The sequence below is a fragment of the Carassius carassius genome, chromosome 19, assembly GCF_963082965.1.
Source record: "Carassius carassius chromosome 19, fCarCar2.1, whole genome shotgun sequence".
NCBI lineage: Eukaryota > Metazoa > Chordata > Actinopteri > Cypriniformes > Cyprinidae > Carassius > Carassius carassius.
Window position 1 is genome coordinate 28,145,198 of NC_081773.1, and position 21,280 is coordinate 28,166,477.

Consider the following 21,280-nt stretch of genomic DNA (forward strand, 5'->3'; position numbering starts at 1 on the left):
TATCAAGCTTAAAAAATCATCATACCATCAAACATTAGATATATCCTTGGGACAAAGAGAGCGTAATAAATCAACTTAAAAATGGGCTCTGTTCCAAAAACTATATAGGGAGCTACTTACTAAGACAACCTCCTCAGAAGTGACTGATTTGGCAACTCTGAACATATTTTAATTGAGGTTGTGCTAGCATGGTGCTAAGATAGCAACATGACACTCCAATAAACATAAAAATAACTTTAATATTGAGTAAAGTAGTCCATTTTTAATTACAGCATATTAAACTAAACTAACATTTTTCACTGGAAATGTATTAGATTGGAAATGTGTTAGGAATATGCTACTGAAGACATTTCTAATATTACAAATTGTTTTCACAAAAACAATAAATAAATAAAATAAAGCAGCACGACTGCTTTCAACATTGATAATAATAAATGTTTATTGAACAGAAAATCAGCATATTAGAATGATTTCTGAAGAATCATTTGACACTGAAGACTGGAGTAAAATATTTCACAATATTACTGTTTTTACAGTATTTTTAAACAAATAAATGCAGCCTTGTTTAGCATGACATTTTATTTTAATCCAATATATATATATATATATATATATATATATTTAAAAAATCCTGATTTCGAACTTTAAATGGATTAAGAATTTGGCCATATGGGCATTTTAGAAAGTACAATAATAATGTGACCTTTTGTATCAATGATCCCTTAAAATGCAGCCTATATAGGCAGCTCACTAGGTTACGGAACAAAACCTTTCACTCTCTTCCACAGATACACACACACACACACACACACACACATTAAAAGACCACAGTAAAATGATCCCAATATAACCGCATATGAAAATAAAACACCAATTCATTTAAAGATACGTATGAGCTCACGGCTCAAGAGAATAGAAAAGGCGAAGGGGAAAAACTTGAGAGGGAGAAATGAAAGGTTATTTTGATATATGGCCCACAAGATGTATCTGAGCTCCCTTTATGGAGCACGGCATGGTGCGGCTCAGACCAAAGCCAAATGACCACACGTGTCTGCATGTGCGTGTGTGTGTGTGTGTGTAAAACCTCACCTGAGCCTGTCTGATTGAGCAGAATCTCAGCAGGGTTGTGGGGCTTCAAGCCCAGGAAGGACAGTGGGGTTTTAGCCAGTCCAGGAGGAGATCGACCTAAAGCGACACAGAGCACAGAAAGAAGCATTTTATTCAGTGTTATCAGCTAAAACATACTTAAAGCAAGTACATCAAGGCAAATGCTTGTAGCTTGGCAAGCTTGATTTCACACATTGCTGCAATCAGAATAGGGTTCTCAATCAATAAAAAATAAATAAATAAATAACAGAAATATTTCTGTTAAGCTCCATCAAGTGGTTTTGAACGTAAGAACACTTCCCACTTAAACGACTCGTTCAGTTCTGCCTTGTTCATTATGGAGGAGAGTCACTAAAAATAAATAAACAATGGTATCAAATCAATGTTTTATTTAAAATAAAAATCACTTAAAATAGTAAATTAAATATAAATTAATACATAATAATAAATATTTAAAATAAACTGATAAATCATTTTAAATTGAACAATAAAACATTTAAATTGAAACAAAATTTCTACAAATGTCTTTTCTTTATCCATTTGCCAGCTGAATTAAAAAAGTGCATCCATGGAATTAGCAGAAAAAAATGAATTTTAATATGCTGTAATGAGGCAGAGTGCATGATTAAATGTCAATATTTTTAACAAATCTCTGGTTGCTTAATGAATCGTACTAAATTAGACAGCCCTATTTCCAAAGTGTGTCAGACTGTAATTCGTAATGCATTATGCAATGCTACTGTATATACCCTATGGTCTTGATATGTTTTTAGCAAGCCAAAAACACATCTGGTTTAATGGCCAAGACGTTTGAAGGTAACTCTATCACTCCCATGAGAACTGAGGTTTGTTACGGCAGGAGCAAATTATGTTCAGTATGAACTTACACTTGCAATGCATTGGCCAAGCATTCACATATGCGCTTGCGTACTTGCACAAAGTATGTCTTTGGTCCTTAGCCCTTATAATACAGATCAACGTGTACCACTTTCATCTTCAAGGCGTCAGCGTTTGACAATCTTATCAATCTAAGAGACGGACTTCCGGATCAAGAGCCTATGAGAGACTACTGTGATACCCGCTGAGCTTTTAAAGACAGCAGACTGAGGTGGCTATTTCAGTATGTGACATGGATGGGGAATGAGCTAATGTCTCATACTTTGTGGCAAGGCCGTGCAAGTGCCTCTTTAAAAGAGTGAACCATGAGATTAACATTCGCTGTAACAGTGCCCAGTCAAAAGAACTAAAACAAGACAGATCATGCAGACAGCATACACCTCAGCTGAACAGATCTGGAAAACGTCACATTGAAAACATTCAAGACCTCACTACACAACGAATGCTACGGACAACTGGATGAGTGACTCAAAAACAACACATAAACAGTGGTGCCCAGAAAAACAAGACTGGTGTGAACACACAAATGGGAAAAAATAAATGGTGATGTGGACGCAGAGCTGTGGAAAGCAGCACGCTTTGAAGACAGCGAGGGTTTTTAGTTTTAGAAAATGTCTCTAAATTGCACAAATGATGCATACATTCTTGCATCATTCCATCCCGAAATGTGTCAGAGCATAATGCATAATGCAATACATTTTTCTTTACTTCTATCTGACAGTTATTCCTGGATGTTTACTAAAAACCTTGTTTTACAACAATAGTTGATTGACAGGTGAGTGGGTGGTCCTCTGTGGTTTGAGCGATCGAATCACACTGTTTTGGACCACGTTACACCTTAGAAATTTAGAAATTACTATTTCAGTCAGATCATTGTGTTCTTCAGGGCTGCTCTCCACGTGCATTCTGGGAAAGGCCAAACATATGCTTGCATTTTGACAGGACCAAGTCGATATCATTGCTGACACACATGCATCCTCCACTTACCAAAGAATCCAAATCAATTCTTTGTTTGGCAGAATAAGTGCCTCAGCATTGGACACAAGGAGAAGGGAAGGGGATTGTATAGAGAAGCTTTCCAGCCTCCCGTTCTCTGCAGGAGGAGGGAGCCACAGTGACGTGCTACTAGAAAGTGGCTACTGGAGCATGTGAGTGTCTGTCCACCTCCAAACAGAAAAAGAGCCCCTACGGGTCACCTGCTCCCCAGGAATCCAGCAGAACCATCAAAATTTTTTACGGATCATGTCATCAGCTAGGGCTGGGTGATCTATATTTGTTTTTATTTTTTTTCTCCAACCATTTGATGATGTTTAATATATCTAAAAAAAATTTAATTTGCACATAAATGATAATTTATGAGATCATTTCAACAGTCATTGCTGTCAAGTACAATAACATATTTCATTGAAAAACTAAAATATAGTAAAATCTAAATAAAAATAATTAAATAATCATTAAATGAAACAAGAAATAATTATATTGAAGCATATTAGTTTATATGCACCAATGTAACAATATAAACAGCAAAATGTACCTAAAAGTATTTTTAATAAAACATTTTAATACTTGAAAAATATTGTGGGAAAAAAATGCAAACATCAAGTGAATACACAAACAAATTGCTGAAATAATTCAACTTAATTATGAATTTACTAATTGAATCATTGTAAATTTTCTGAAATTTGAACTGATTCACGTAAATGAGTCAAACTTCCTATACTAGATGTAACTTTTTTTGCTATTAAAGTTTTAATTACATTAATTCTTATTATAAACAACATTTACCCTACATATTTTGATGGAAAACATTGCAAAAAAATCACTGAATGAGTTTTGATTTGATTCTTTTAAGCAGATTGAAATGAAGCACAGGAAATCAATCAACTTGTGTCTTAGTGTTCTCATATTAAGAGTTACAACAACAAAAAGAGGGATTACAAAACTATTCTAAAGAAAATGTCATTAGGAACTCACTGTATAAATAAACAGCACATTATATCACCAGCAAAGCAACTGCTAATATATCATGAATATTCAATATACCTCTCAGCCCCAATGTTCACTAAGTATCCTGAAGAAATACAACACAAAAGGAGAGGACTTGACTGATTATGTTTGTGTTATTGTAGGCTGAAGCTCTGTTTTGTTCTCTGAAGCCACATCTACTGTAGGTGCTCGTGGTCTAGTCTGAAAGCTTTGAACGTGAAGTGGCCTCAGGATACGATGTCAGCTCAAGAGAATGACCTGAATCGCTTTCAAATGAGGTGTCTGGTAAAAAGAAATGCTGTGGAAGTCCAAGGAAAACAGAGTTGCTTAACATTGTGTGCGTCTAACCTTGTAAAGAGGCTACAGACTTTTACACGAAGCTTTATATTAAGCCTGCAGGGACAATATGCTGGAGGGGAAGATGAAGTTATAGGTTATAAAAACCTGTACGGGAGAAATTCATCTGCACATGAAACCTGAGGTGCATATGCGCTTGTTCTTGCATTGAGATACAATGACTGTGGAAGCTAACATGCGGCAGAAAAACTGCTGATGAAAAACACTTCTCAGACCCACAGACGTTGGGAATTGCTGGGGAGCAAGTGAGAGTGGGGTCTTTCTGATCTGAGCACTTATGCATGTCTATGAGCCAACACAAAGTGTGTTATCACTCAAACGGAGGCCACACATATTTAACGTTGAGAACATGTGAATGAACTACAGCATCTGTTAATGATATCTACTGGCTCATGCAAACACCCCGAGGTAGGGTTGGATTTAAGTGGAGCCAGACCTCACGTTGGCTTATAGACAGTGTGTCAATGTAATGTTAGCCCTAAAGATTTTTTTACAGAAAAACAAAACCTAGTGAGCTTTCTTGCTGTCTTTCACCTACATAGGCAACTGCCTTCTAAGGCTGCATCTTAACTGATCTGTGACCTCCTGAGTGTGCAATCTGAAACACTCTACATGGGCAGTGGCGTCATACACATGAAATGTGACTCGCAACTGATTTCAATTTGAGATTTGTGTTAGCATGTTGCTAAGCTAATGGTAAAACATTACAATTAGAATAACAACAAAATAAATACTGGATAACCCAAAGTTGTTTTTATCAATACTTTTAGCAAATTATATTCGTAATCAATAACTGCCCGCATTCTCCACCATCATAAGGTGGTATTCACAGTTTTTTGTGATGCATTTTCTCTGTTAAAGAGATGCTGCCTTAGAATATGGCTTAAAGAAGGTAATAATCATGCCGTCTATGTTCTGGAATAGCATTTGTCTTAGAAACACACCTATGATGTTGCCTAAGTAGGCAGTTCACTAGGTTTTGAAAAAGAGCTCTCCTCTAAAAACTCTATGATACCAATAACATCCTAACGACTGACAGCTGGACTTCATTGTAGTTTCTTGCTATGCTAAACACTTCTAGATAATATGAAATTTAACAGAACCAACAATCAGCGATGGCTGTGACCCTTCTAAAGTGTTGACAGAGAGGCAGTTATTCTAGAGCTCTATGGCGCCCTCCTCCTCCAGTGGGGGAACTTACTTAGGTTGAAGTAAGGGGTTTGTGGCGAGACAGGGAAGGCAGGGGTTTGGGGTTGGGCCTCACCACCAAGAGTCGGAGGGGGGCTGATGGGACCCCCATCCATTTCCTCAAATGCTTCCCTGTAGCTATGCATATGTCTCTGGAGAAAGAAGGACAGGTGGACACATATCCAAATGCATGAACACATACACATCCAGACTGATTTCTGAGATTAATACTAGGAGTAATGCGAGTGTGTCTGTGTGGTCTACCTCCTTGGGCCGCCCCCCAGGGTTCATAGCAATGGTATTGGCCAGCTCAGGTGAGATGCAGCGGATGGGGGAGCGGACTGAGCTTCCTAAAGTTGGGCTCTCGTCTTGGGAAAGGCCTTCACTGAAGGTCCGGCACCGCACAGGGACTGAAGCCTCATCTGGTGACATTTCACCAGACTGAACTCCTGCCAAGAAAATAAATATATGACGTCATTCTCTAATAGATAACTTTTAGGGCCTGCAGAAGAACATTTATCATATTTGAAAAAAATAAAAAAATATCCAAATGTCAAAATATTCCTTGTAGAAATCAATGGAAAACTGCCAATGAGCTCTTAAGAATGAACTCTCTGTCAAAAGCTGCACTGACGTCCAATTCACACCACATAAAAGCCTGTTGGAACTACAAACAATGTCCTCATTCAAACAGCCTAGATTACAAAAAGCTGGAATATAAGAGAAACTCCATGGATTTAAAGGGTAATGTGTACTTCAGGATAAAGCTCTGGAACAGCCTCAAAGTGCCTTCGAAGCCTATTTCATCATGTTCTGTTTGATACTAAGAGTCTCTACGGTGTAAATAAAACTGGATTTGTGTAAGTCTTCTCTAGTAGGGAGGGGGAAAAAGAGAACAGAAATTGGTAACTAAAGGAGTTTGGTAACTGAAAGCAGATGGAATGCACCTAAATAAAGTTCACAAAAATCACTATTATAATTGATTCATTCATCTATTCGGTGACGGAAAATCATATTTACCATAATAGTTCTTATTAAAATCTAATTTGTTCTACCCAACATATGTATTTTTATCTAATTTAACTAATAGGGAGTCAAAAATACCAATAGAAATAAATAACATAAAGTGATAAATACAGGCTACTATTTTTCTAAGCATAAAGACTTTCCCATAGAATTAGAGACTTAAAATGTGCACAGGGTAACAGTCTGCAATGTGTGGTGTGTGCTATCACTGTCAACTTACAGATAAGGAAAAATTGCTTTTATGGTTTCTGTGAACATGCAGCCACACACAGTTTAAAGCTAATTCAACTGTACTCAGTTTGAGGGCGAGCAAAGCATTAATACATTCTGGTGGGAGTGAGTGGAATATCATGGAAACCGGGCAACAGGCTGAGCAAAATATTTACTAGCTCCCCGAGCGCAGCCTACGATTGAGACGTGCGGTCAGACCACAGCTCAGACCATCAGAACCTCACGTGCGCTGAGAAACAAATTCAGAGAGATTGACCACTTCCACTTCTGAACAAGTGGCCACCCTTACTCTTAAACGTGACGTTAGCCGGACATCCAGGGTGCATTTAAACCACTTCTGGAGTGCTGCCCACAAAACAAGCGGTTGAGAACAATAGGGTAGTGATGTCACAAAGGGAGGTTCTTACAGATGGAGTGCTCTCACACTCCATCTGCAATCTATTCACATTCCTGGATCAGACTCATGCGGTTTCTACGACAATGTCAAACATTCAGATTCAAAAACTGACTGGTCTGGGAAGCGATGAATCCAGTGCTTGGATGTGCTGGGATATCACATGGTCTATATCCCCCAATGTCGCTTCAGACAAGGTCGGGAGAGGAACCATGCAAAACAGATGTAGTGCGCCAGATCTACAGCTGTGCATGACAAACTATGCTGTTACCTTAGTGATCACACTGTCCTAATAGATTCAAGCTGCTGTAACTGAGGTGATTCAGTCAGAGAAACCATCATTTGAACCAAACAAATAGATTCAAAACAAACAGATTAAATTCAAAATGCTTAATGAAAGACGTACAATACACTAAAATGCTAGTTAAAATAAAACATTAGTTTTCACACTCTAATTCACTAAATGAAGAAAAGGAAGAATGATATGTAATTATATTCAACCATATAAACAGCAATATGATCCTACAAATATTTTTTACTAAAACAAATTAATGAAAAATGTTATGCTGGGAATTGCACGAGTACTTTCTGAGTCATTACGGAGATATAAACTGACTGACCTACAATGTTGTCATTTTTATCTAAAAATAAAACTATTAAAATTTGTTTTTGTTAATTCAAATAAAGCTGAAAAATAAAAGTTACATTTAAAATTATAAATACTATAAGTTTTATAAATACATCTGATTAATTGAATCAAATGATCTTTATGAAGCTTGAAATTATTCATGTAAATGATTTAAACTTACCAGCATTAATAATTTTTTAAATTAGCAACTCTAATGAAATGTATGTCTTAATGGTTTCATTGTCACAAGACACAAAGGATTGCAAAATTACTCTAATTACTCTCTAAGAGTTTTAATTGGCAGATTAAAAACACATTAAAATCATCTAAGCTTTTACAATGCTGCTCCATTTTATATCTGCAGCAAAATCATTACAAATATATTCTGAGTTAAGACACATGAGAGTAAAGTTTATTCCTTTTATGGCATAGCTTACTCCTTTCTAGACTTCAAGAATCCAGCATGAGGTGAATAAGATATCTATTCTAAAAGAGCAGAATATATTGCTCTTTGTCTCTCCATAGTCTCGTTTATGCTATTGTTCTATCTGTATTGGTTTGGATCAGACTCAGGAGAGGTCCAAGACAAACATTCATCCTGGTACCTGGCTACTGAACACGGCCGGCATGGGCCCTCAAACGGGACGAAGACAGTCGGTGTACGAGACGTTTACTCCCCTGTGGCAGATAAGGATTGTATAATGGTCTCCAGACTCAGGGAGGATTTATTACACTTTGTCCTTCATCTAAATGCTAAAACAGAAGTAAAGGAGAGTCCTTGAATGAAGCCAGTGTCTGCTTGCCTTGGTATTGTTCCCCAGGTCTGGTAGACTGGATCTTGTGACATGGGCTCAGTTGATCCAGACAGACTGGCCTTTGTCCTGCAACCGTGTAACTTTAACTCGTCACATAATACAAATGCAATTTGTCACCCAGCACAAAGGAGCAAACTGAAGTTATACTCTTGTTAACTATTATTTCACCCAAACAAGGTGAAATTCCAGCACAGGTTAGTGGTTAAAGAAGAATGTTAAATTAGTCAGATAATGGAGATAAATAAGACAGAGCAAATAATGAAAGGAATAGGAAATGGGGGGGGGGGGGGTCCTAATTACCATTACAGTACATTCATATGGGGCATCAGCATCAGTGCCTCTCGTTTACTTTGAATGGAGTAACGTCAAGCATTGTCGAACTGAATTGTGGGTCTGTTGCATTGCATCACTGGCGTTGCTCATGGCAGAAGTTGAAAACTTTTCAACTTTTCAAGAGCCAACCGAGGAGTCAGACAATCAGATTGGCTTATGCAAATACCCTTGCACAGATGCTAGCCAATCGCATTCATGCAACAACAGAAAAGTAATGTGATTGGCTGTTGTCACTATGTTGGTCTCGTCAGCACCAAACTTCAGACACGAACTCCGGCAAGTGTCAGCACGACGCCCCGTGTGAATGTACCATTACTTGCCACAGCTTACTCTAACTAAACTAAACTAACCTAAAATTAAAACTGTCACACTTACTCACCCTTATGTCATTCCAAACCTGTATGCCTTTCTTGATTTGTGGATCACAAAATAAGACTTGTTTTTAATGATCGTTTCAACGTTTTTCATCAATACTACAGAAATAAATGGTGTCCAAAACTAAATTGTACCCTATTGTCTTTCAAAATATCTTCTTGTGTTCAACAGAAGAAAGTCATATAGGTTTGATACAACATGAAAATTAGTAATTGATGACAACTTTCATTTTTGGGTGAACGATGCCTTCACATTTACTTGAGTTCACTATTTTTATTTTAGATTTTACTTAATTTTATTTTAACCGATAAGAATTTAGTCACATCTGTTTTATAATAACAATTACAAGTACAATTTTAATAAAAATAGAATAGAATTAATTACCATTTGAAAAATATCTGGCAGTTTTATAAAAGCTGGTACTGTTATTGACAAAAAAAAAGAAAAGAAAAGAAAAGAAAGATATGGGGCAAAAGCGAGAGAGAGAGAGAAGAGAAATAGCACACAACCACACAACATGCACAGGTGTTATGAGTTAATGTCAGCCGGTGGCACAGAGCACCAGAGAGACCAACCACTGAAGGAGAAAGAGCGGCGGCGGTGGCCGAGCTCAGGAGCATTCCGCTTGTCACTTATGCCTCGGATACGAGCAGTATACTCTGCATATCATCGGGAGGAGGAGGAGGAGGAAGAGGAAGAGGAGGAGGAATGATGGACCGTGGCAGGGCGTAAAGGAAGAAGGTGAAGAGGAGGAAGGGAAGGCGGAGGTAATGATGAGATGGGTGTTCCACAGACAGGATAAACATGAGAATTGAGAAAGAAAGGGGGAGGAGAAAACATTAGCACATGCTAACATACTGATAATGGCAAACAACCTTCAAAGATGAGTGATGTGATAAGGCTGGGTGATATAGATAAAAAAAATATATATTGTTGTATATTTTCGATACATTGCCCAGTCCTAACATATAGCATGTATTTGCGTTATCTTCAGACGGAAAGATAAACACACACTATCTGTGGCAGAACGCTGTGAATGTTAAATGTAGACAAAGTGTTCTCCTAATTCTAGATAGTGACGGGTCTGATAACCAAATCCCAGAACTAGATATAGAAAGCTCTTAAATCAGTGTTGCAGGAGCTTGTGTCAAGAACAAGAACTCAAGGGAAGGTTTCAAAGAAAGACAGCAGCTTTCTCCTCATGCTGTCCTTCTCATTACAGGAACACTTATCTATGCTGAGTCAACAACACTACTAAGCGTTGGTCTCCAATAAAACAAAAACATAGCTGGCTAGATTTTTCCATGAGATCCTTATCTATGTTGTTTCCTCTCAGGTTTAACATTGGTTTCCTGAGGTTATTGAGATGTGGTTGATTTAGCTAACAGCTCTTCGGGCTCATCAGCTCTTGTTATCAGTTTGCAACTTTCATTATCTTTTTGATGCTTTTTAAACATTAATTTTGTAAGATATTAAAGATAAAAAATGCACATTAACTGTAAAACCTGTACTGTACAACCACTAGGGGGCAAAAGTGATCCCTGAGCCAATCCAAGAGCCCTAATTCAAGTAACAGTATGTTTTACATTTGTTTTTGGCAGATACATAGCAAGTATTATATGGAAGTCTATATATACGTCATTTTTTTCTATCAGCAGTATGTGATAGACTTTAATAATCTGTTAATGAAACTCAACATTGGAAAAACCTAAACAAGAAATGTTGAATTTAGCCTGTAACAAAACAAGACTGGGTCAACAAACAACTCTTACATGCTGCCATTATTCTAAAAAACATTGACAAGATGAAGACCTAGGCTTCCAGGAAAATCTTTCTAAACTTTCAAGCTGAACAGATTATGTTCACAGAAATAAGTGCACTGCCGTACAACAGCCCTCAATTGTTTGGGCACTTCTCCAGACGTAATGTACAAATGTTCGGTTTTGGCTTGGCACAAAAAAGAAATGTGGTCTGATATTGAGGCTTAAGCCAGAAGCACTTTGGACAAAGCTTTCTTTGTGATCTCACAGTGCTCATGTCAACGCCAACAAAGAAACTCCACCAAAAAAGGCACCGCCTTGAGTGTAAAAGGGAAGCTCTCAAGACAAGCTTAACTCAAGCACTCAAAACAAGCATGGAGATGTTTTCCTTTACTACATTTCCCTTGATAGCTTGTTTCAATTCACATTCTGTATACATAAATATATTCAGGAGTAATGTAGCCTTAAGGTTAAATATCTTGGCTGGTAGTCGCCCAAGGATTGACTAATGTACCATTACAATTGTGCTTTTGAGCAAGTAAACTGAGAATTATGAAAGAGGTGATCTTACCAGCTATACGGTGAGCTACAAGACCATCTAATTTGTAGTTGGCATCTTCCGGTTCAGACTCTTTAGGCAAAGGGGATGAGGAGGCAGAATAACTACGTTGGCTCTCATGGGGCTCAGGGGACTGGGATGTGGTGCTTGAAGGATAAATGTTGAGGGGTTTCAACTGGAGAACTCCAAAGGTGGAGGAAGGCACTGTGGACTGGGACATAGGTGCCTGACCTTCTGTCTCAGAAGGGAATGCAGCATGTTTGGATATGGTTTGTCTCTGTTGGTTCATGGAGGGTTGTGGAGGCTCTGCAGTTACTTGTTGAAAGGTCAAAGGGTATCCCCCTGAAGAGGCCCCACCTCGGTCATGAAGTGCTGCATCTGCTTGGTAGGATGGCTGTGCTTGGGTTTGAGACAAAGGTGGTTGGGTGGTGACCACTCCACCTTCTCCAGATGGGGCACTATGGGACTTGGGGACTTGAGTAAGTGCTGGGTCAAGGTCCAGCATCAGCATGTTGAGGGCTTCGATGGACTGCTCAATTTCTTTCTGAGATGCCATGTGAGGAAACTCTGGAAGGCTGTGGGATTGTAGCACAGGGTTGAAGGTGACCCCATCTGTGACTGGGACCTCAGGAACACCATACTGTTGCCACACATTCAGTCCCCTCTGCACTGCATCCCTACTGCTGGTCGTGCGTGTGGGAGCTTTGGGCATGTACTTCTGCTCTGTGGTTGGAGTTGCCCCTAATGATTGAGATCGGTAGATGTTGCCATTCTGTTTGGCGTAGTCACTAGAGGATCCTAAGTCCTCTTGGACAGATGAGGAGCTGTGGACTTTGGCCTCTGCCATTTTCTCGTGGACACCCTTCTCCAAGTAGGGTGCATCTTGACCATTAATAACTGTCTCTGATTGGTAGTATAGATCTGCTGGAGTGGCTCTGCCCTCGAAAGAGGAGAGGGTTCCAAGACTGTCCACACTGTTACCTTCCTGGCTGTTGGGCAGGTCATCATCAAGGATATCTGTCTCACGGTCTATGTTGTTGTGTCCATTTACGTGAACCTGGGCGGGGACGAGGTGTAGGACTCCGCCGCCTCCGCTGCTTTGGTAACCTGTGCGATGCATTGGTGCTTCCAAACCACTAAGCAACTGGTCCAGCTCCTGTTTTTCCTCTGGGCTAAGGGGCTGGGAGGACGGCTGACTCACCAAGGCCGGCTGATGGCTGGCTTCATCCGTGCGGTCGGTTTTGATGGAAGCGGTGGAGTTGCCCGAGTCACTGCTTACAGACAAGGCGTGGTCGACTGGTGGTAGAGTGTGGTCTACAGCAGGTAAAGTGTGATCGACAGTGGCTGGGAGACCATTGGTTGTGACCCCTCCGTCGAGAGACTCTTTCTTCCTTACCTTAGCGTAGAGACTACCATCCAACGGACCTTGTGTGTGAATAACGTCTGTAGAAGACAAAAATAAAAATGGAATGTGTTAATACATTTAGCTATTTCATATATACACATAAAAAGCAATAAGCAACTTCACGTTGTTCACATTTATGTCACATCGCTCAATAATATTATTAGGGCTTAGGTCATACTACCATTATCAATGTATCCAACCAAGCAAATGCTACACTCTTCACTGCAATGGTAACAAAACATGTCAGAATCTATTCTAAATCTTAACATAACTGGATATTAAACACTATTATAGCTTTAAAAAAAAGTATTCAAGAACACTTACAATTTGAACATTTATTCTCCCCATCAAGTCCCATATAAAGCATGAAGGTATCTAAATTTAAAGGGGGTTTTAATTAAAGGGATACTCCTCCACCCAAAATGTTGTTTTGGACCCCATTTTACATCCATTTTATAAACAAAAACACAAAATGTCATCATACAGGTTTGGAACGATATGAAGGTGAGTAAATGAATTTTTTTAAATCTTTTTAATGGCAACACAAATTATTCTCTATTGGAGAAAATTATGCTAACCCCTGTTTATAATGAACTACAGAGATATTTCTGATTGTTTTTAAGGATGTAAGAGTAAACAGAGTTGCCTTCACTTGTCAAACTTTTTAAAAGTCAGGCAGATTTCTCTCCCTGAAACATGCACGTGTACTAACACATGCAACGAACGGCAGCTCTACCTCGCACAATGAGTCAGTTTGCACCTCTCATGAGAGGCACCATGCTCCCAGTCCAAGCGAGTGACTCACCAGTGGAAAAATCATCACATACAAGATTGGAGGCATTTCCTGTCTCCTTGGAATTGTAGCATCATTTCCTATACTCACATATTAACACACACGTTCAGTCACTTACACAAACACATAACAAACCTATTTAAGGGTGATTGTGTGTCAGTGTATCTTTGGCACTGAACAATCAGTGTCTTGTTTCCCTGTGGTCATGCATTTTAATAACAGACTGTAACTGTTTTCTGGCTTTCCAAAACCACTAAGCCACTGTTTGACAGTTCACTCTGCAATGGCCTTTTGATATCAACAATGTATTGCAATCCCAGAAAAAAATGAGCCGTGTTCTGTTGAGTGTGCTTGGGAGAATGAGGCTGCCTCAAAACCACAGACTGTGACAAAATGTCATTCATTCAGATAGAGCCAGCCTGAAACACTCACGCTGAGTTTCCCATGGAGTCTAAATGCAGGATCTGTCGAGCCGCAAATCTGATAATACAGCTGGGAAAAGTGGGCACAATGCTGTGGGCTCTGCTGTGCTGCTTTTTGACACTATATAGCACTGAAGACGGGAGACTGTGGCACCCTAGTCATGAACAGTGGGACTTGCAACAAAGCAGGGGTTCTCAACTCTGGCCCTCAAGGTCCACTTTCTTGCAGTGTTTAGCTTTAACCTTGATTGAACTCAACTGTCTGTGACTATGTAGTAATCCAGAAGACATTGATTAGCTTGTTCAGATGTGTTTATTTTATTTTTAAGTGCCAGTTGGAGTTGTTTTATCTGAAATTGGCGGTACCACAATAAATACAGCAGAGAAAAAAAAACTAAAAACCAAAACTCATTCATATAATGCTGTAGCAGTATTGGCCGTTGACTGGCAAGTGGGAATCTAGATACATTTCATTATCAGAATTTCTATCCTCTTAAAGGTAATATTTATAGATGGGTCATTCTATGAGATTTTCTGAAAAAAGTGATTTTAAAAGTAGACTTTTGTACAATATAAAAAGCAAGTAAATACGGTGCTTAAGTATTAATGAATTTTACTGCACCATCTCAAATAAAAATAATAATATAGAATGAGAAATAGAAACTGGGTTAACATTTTAGGTTAATTTCACATTTTAAGCCTTGAACATAAAGCGGTTTTTACAAAGAAAATGTAATGCTGATATTTCAACGAATTCTCAAGTTTAAAAATGTCCATGTTATTTTCTATAAAAACAAATCTGAATTAATATTTCACAGACATAAGAGAAAACCAAGTGCAATGCACAGTGAATATCTAGTTAACTTGCTACTATTCATCTCAAAAATATTTTCCAAAATACAATGCTACTAACCTGCTAAACTATGACTTCCAGTGCTTTTCAATCAGTGACCAGTGAGCATCATATGGTCTGCGAACATACTGTGGGCGATTTGAGACTAACAGCTCCCTCAAGATCCTTAAAAATAGACATCCCAGGTTATCTCAAGAGACCTGTTGACCTTTAGGTTGTAGAAGTCTTGCAACAAATTAAATGATCACCTTTGACCCAGTGTCACATGCTGCTATGTGACCTACTGCTTGGACTGGAGGTTAAACATGAGAGTACACAAGCTAAAGTCTGTCAAATGCTGCCAACCTTGATGTCTATTGCCGCACATCAAATAGAAACTGGTGCATTGACCAGAAGAAACACTACCAAGTTCAGCATATAAGAACAATTTCTTTAACACTGATGACTGGAGTAATGACTGCTCAAATTCAGCTTTGCATCACAGGAATAAATTCCATTTTAAAGTATATTCACATAGAAAACTGTTATTTTTATTCACAATATTACTGTATATTTGTCAAATAAATGCAGCTCGTCATTACTTGCTTTTTTACTTGCATAAACCAAAGTTTGCAGCAGTGAATTCAGATGTTTTCTAATGATATGACTTGATGTCAAAACTGAGATGATTATGTTTGTTTCCCCTCCGTGAGACCAAGCCTAGAGCCAGAATTTTCCTTTTGCAGCATAGTGTGGAAAAAAATAGCTTTTCTCCCCATTCTTCCCTTTTTCTCCACTAACAATCCCTCAGCTGTTTCAAACATCTCCCATCATTCTAGTACTCCAAAATAACACCCACCCAACACCACGGAGGAGAACGGCACCTCGTATAAACCTCTCAGCAGGTTAAAACTTCATCTGTGACATGAAAACGTTCACCTCAGATGAACCGACCAGATCTCATGTTTTATTTGCACCTTAAAAACACCTCATGACTTAATATACTGACATCAGAGGAGCTGTCGCTATCATTAAAATCTGCCATCTCGATGTGGAATCAGACACGCCTCTTTCTTGAAAAAGCAATCGTCTTCTATTTCGGCGCGCTTTTTATCACCTGATTGCAGACACGGGTGATATCACACCCAGATTGCGTTCATCCCTAATCATCACCCATAAAAACAGCACACATTCTAAAGTGCTTTAGATATTTTTCAAAGCACAAAAAGAGGCACAAGAAAATGTTCCTACCTGCCTTAGTGCACAGCTCTATAAGTGTCCAAGAAGAAACAAAATTTTGAAAAGCCTGAGTGTTTTCTTGCACGCGAGCTCCAGCAGCTCAACACTAGTGAGCCGTGGGAGTAGTTTTGCATCAGAAAGTTCTCTCCTCTTTCTCCACCTCCTGTTTTAACTCCGATTGAGCTGTGCTGCTGCAGATGACAGGACTCTTTCCTTCTTGTTGGATGTACAACACTCCTAGTGAGGTGGGTGTGAATTTATCCTCGCCCAGCTGTGTGTCTGGTGTCTACTAGAGTGACATCACTGGGGCTTTTTCTGTCGGATAGGCTTGTTATCCTTCTCTAACTCCCTGGCTCTGCTCCAAAACCCAGTGAGATGCCTACAAAGGCATCATTCCAGAACAGAAAGATGCCTTCTTTTGGCCAAATTCTGCAGCAGCATGCATCTTTCACAGAAAATGTAATCACACAGTGCACTGTGGTGGTGAGGGGAAAAAAAAAACAAAAAACTTCCCAGGATGGAAGATAGACAAAAGAGAAAAGAGGAATGAAGTTGTAAATAGTGAAATGTAATTATAAAAAACGTATATTAATTTAATATTAATAAGAACAAACAATAATATAATGGAAACATTTACTTTTAAGAAAAATATATATTAATAAATAATTGAATGCCACAAAAATCTATATTTTTTAAATAAAAAGTTTACAATTCATTCAATATCAAGAAAAATAAGTTTCAATATAATAATAATAATAATAATAATAATGATAATAATAATAAACTATTTAATATTAGATTATAATTCATTCAAGGGGGGAAATTTTATTTTTAACATTAGATTATGATTCAGTCAATACCAAACATATTGGTTAATAATGTTAAAAAGTTATATTTTATTACAACTTTCACTTTTAAAATATAAAAAAAATGTGATAATGCAATCCTGAGATGTACTTGTTATCCCACTAATATTGTTCTGGAATATTGTATTTATTTATTTATTTCATTATGTATATGGGCAGATCTAGGGCTCTTCTGTAAAAAAGTTATAAATCAAAAATGTTTAAATAAGGAATTTAATTTGCAACATGCAAAGGCTAAATTCTAACAAAATCAACTGTACTGCTTTCTGATGCAGATTGTAGAAAGTAGCTGCATATGCCTTTACCTTTTAAATCTGTGACTTACGGGGTTCCTATGATGAGGTCTTAAAAGGCAGCAGTCTATGTAGGTAGTATACAACTGGGCAGCTCAGTAGGTTTTGGAACAGATCCCCTCTCAAACACACACTCACTCAGGGCTCACACTGGCCCAAAGTCAAAATGTCCATCCATAAACAATGCAGCTCTGTTCCAAAACCTAGTCAGCTGCTTTGTGTTTCCACTTGCTATTGTTTCATAAAAGCAATAATCTACTCTAATGCATTTACAGTGATTTTACCACAGTTTTACCACAGTTTCAAGTGCTTCCTAGAACTCCCCTTAAAGGTTTTGGCCTGAACACTATGATTTCATGGTACTAGTTTTTGCCCGAATGGAAAACTGACATATTATATTTAACATTGTTTGAGTAGTCTTACCTTATTAAGATTTACAAGCACAGGCAGCTGGGGGCTTTGAGTTTGTGTGTGTGTGTGTGTGCATGTGTGAGTGTGTGTTTTTATAGTGTTTCCCAATAGTCAGTAGGCAAAACAGTAGGCCTATCTGATTTCACAATACTTCACAGATGTGGACGTTTGGTCAGTCAATCCCAAGAATCCCTTGAAAAATGTGTCATGAACATGTTAAATCACCATCATGGGGAAGGGGTTTTTGTTTGTTCGAGCGGTTCATTAATAGTCAACATTAATGGTTTCTTTTATCTAAACATATGTGCTTAATGTTAAAAAACGATCAATAGTTCTGTCCGCTGCTCTGTGAGTGATTTTCTGAGATTAAACCAGGTGGAAAGAGAAAAAACGTTCACGGAAGGACTGAAGAAACTTCACATGGTGTGTCTACAGGAAATGAATGTACTGTATATGTTTGTGTAAGTCACTCAGAAACAGACCAGCAGTCAGCAAACAGAAATCCTGACAATGTGACACGACTGATATCCAAGTAATGACAAACACCCGCTGCTATGGATCAAAACATACAATGTGATCATCGCTTTAACACCTGCTGCCAAAACACTCCCACAACTGAATCATACCCTTGCGAACCAATGTGGTTTCAACACAGCTGCCCAATTCATCTATCTCATCTGCATTTACATGCTGTTTTTCCCAAATGATGGCAATGTTTATAACCAAGTTATTTTCATGCTGCTTTTAGTGCTTCCTCACTAAAATAAAGTCTTGAGCTTGTGATGGCTGTATTTATTTGATCAAAAATGCAACAAAAACAGTAATACTGTGATAATTAAACTAACCCTAACCCAACATTTATTTTTATTTTCAGAATCAGAAGAGCTTTACCAAGTACACACACAAGAAATTTGACTTTGACGACAGGAGCTTCCAGTGCAGAAGAAAGTACAATATATTATAATATAATTTATTAATGTGGTGGCAAAGTTTTCCACAGCCATTACTCCAGTCTTCAGTGTGTGTGTATCAAAAGTTCAAAAGTTTGGGATTAGTAATATTTTTTATGTTTTTTAATGGAGTCTCTTATGCTCATCAAGGCTGTATTTATATGATAAAAAATAAACTATTAAATTCTATATCTAATATAAATGTAATTTATAAAATGTATAAAATATGTATTATATAATTATATAAAAATATTTTGAAATATTATTGCGATTTCTAATATTGTTTTCCTATTTTAGTAGACTTTAAAATATAATTAATTTCTGACAGTGCTGTATTTTCAGCATCTTTAATCCAGTCTTCAGAGTCACATGAATCTTCAGAAATCATTATAATATGATAATTTGAACCTGTGATTATTTTTTCTTTGAATCTTTGATGAATAAAAAATTTAAAAGAGCAGCATTTATTCAAAATAGACTGGAGTAATGATGCTGAAAATTCAGCGTTGCTTCATAGGAATAAATTATATATTAACGTATATTAAAATAGAAAACTTATTTTAAATTGCAATAATATTTCACAATATATATATATATATATATATATATATATATATATATATATATATATATATATATTGTTTTATATTTTGATCAAATAGATACAGCTTTGATGAAAAAAAGAATCTTCTTTAAAAGACATTAAAAAATCAGTAAAAATCAGTAAAAATAAAAAAATTCTATTCATCCTGAAATAAATAAATAAATAGTTTTCACCTGTTTTCAACACTGGTAATAATAAGAAATAATTCTTCAGCAGCAAATCAGCATATTAGAACAATTTCTGAAGGATCAAGTGACTTTGAAGACTGGAGCTTTTAAAAAAAATTATATAAACTGCTACAAAAGCATTTTATACTATGCCATTCAAGGAATATGAATGTGATTTAAGTTTTAATGAAATGTACGGTGGTCACTGTAACTCTGGTCAAGAGCTGCTGAGAAAACATCGTGTAAGCACTTGAAAGGAAGACAAAGTGCTGCGTTTGAATTGACAGGCACTCATCACAAGAGCCCTCTGCTAATGGAGACTGTATAAGGTAAGTGCAGGACATTAAATATGCATTAAAGATGCTTTTTGATGGGCCTCCTATATAAAGGCAGAGATGAAAGAGTTGTGAAAGCTTTGTGTGATTAAACCACAGAGAAAAGACAAAATGAACAGAACCTCACCACATCTACTCCAACTAAATTCCCACAAGCAGTTAGCACCTTACAACAATATAAGATCATATCTTTGTTCTGACAGGCAGTGAAAAAAAAAAGATTTTTGGCATATCTAATTAAAATCATTTTAGCGGTTTGCAATTTAAACAACATGGAATCTAACATTTTTACAATCCCGTTGTTAACCATATCCATCTGTGAAATCAGATTTTAGAGACTGCATATGGCGAGTATTTAACACATAACTGCTGCACAAATAGCATATAAAATTACCTGTAGCAGATCTATACAGGTGGAGCTGGGGAAGGTGGAGGGTTTCAAATGAACTCATGCTGCACAATGCTCAAGTGGATGCTTACCAGCCATTTAAATGTAAAGCAGCAAGCTCATTAGCTGTATATGCAAAAGGAACCAATCATTATCAGTTACATTAAGACCCATTAGCCTGTGCCATCTAGAGTTTCATGAAATAACTAGGCATTACTATGAAAACAGTTTGGATGTACTGATACTGACTAAACGGTCTCAACAAACTGAAACCATTTTGATTACTTGAGAGTAAGTCCAAAAACGGAATCTCAAAACCAAATCAGAATTGGATCCAGTCTAAACAAACACAAACCAAGATGAGATTTTGGGCATTTTTCCCTGTTTAGGATGTGTACACTCACTGGTTCCCAATCATAGAAAGACACTGCTTATATTTTTCAGTGATAAAGCCGGACATTGAGCTTCATGCACGCAGCTTTCCACGTGACTCCAGCGAGAGGCCATTCACGGGTAATGTTTCACTGGCGCTTAAGTTGCCTTTAAGGAAAAGCAATCACGCCCCTCTCAAAGCGCTGGGAAGAGAGCGGGCGAAACGAGGGCGGTTCTTTGATAGGCAAGCAGCGGCTGACTGTGGTTGAGAACTGGCCCGGGCCATTCGCTCCACACACTTACGCACACAGACCGCACACACCAGCTCCTCATCACACACTTCATCATTAGCCCTCAGAGAGCTCTGGAGAACTAAAACAATGAATTACTGAATCAAATCTAAATGAGGCATATTGAAAATCAGAAGGAAACTGCATGTTGCGGTTCTGCTCACATGTAGCCCTGTTTCTATGAGCGTATCGCATGTAGAATTGGCTTTTCACTATATATCTGTAGTTAACTTATAAAACCTGTGGCTAGAGAAAAG

At 37.7% G+C, this 21,280-nt stretch overlaps 1 protein-coding gene across 13 annotated transcripts in view; it reads right to left on the reverse strand.

The window, feature by feature from the left end:
- Window positions 1-21,280, reverse strand: part of LOC132095506 (tensin-1-like) — a 244,394-nt gene that overhangs the window by 18,838 nt on the left and 204,276 nt on the right. For 8 of the 13 annotated variants that reach the window (XM_059500564.1, XM_059500568.1, XM_059500566.1 and 5 more), the window contains 5 exons: window positions 11,669-13,099; window positions 9,913-9,996; window positions 5,800-5,984; window positions 5,549-5,687; window positions 1,090-1,185 (listed from right to left, as the gene is read on the reverse strand). In XM_059500564.1, coding sequence (XP_059356547.1) covers window positions 1,090-1,185; window positions 5,549-5,687; window positions 5,800-5,984; window positions 9,913-9,996; window positions 11,669-13,099 — 1,935 coding nt within the window. The remainder of the gene's footprint in view (window positions 1-1,089; window positions 1,186-5,548; window positions 5,688-5,799; window positions 5,985-9,912; window positions 9,997-11,668; window positions 13,100-21,280) is intronic. The other 5 variants (XM_059500569.1, XM_059500570.1, XM_059500571.1 and 2 more) reach the window with 3 other exon arrangements.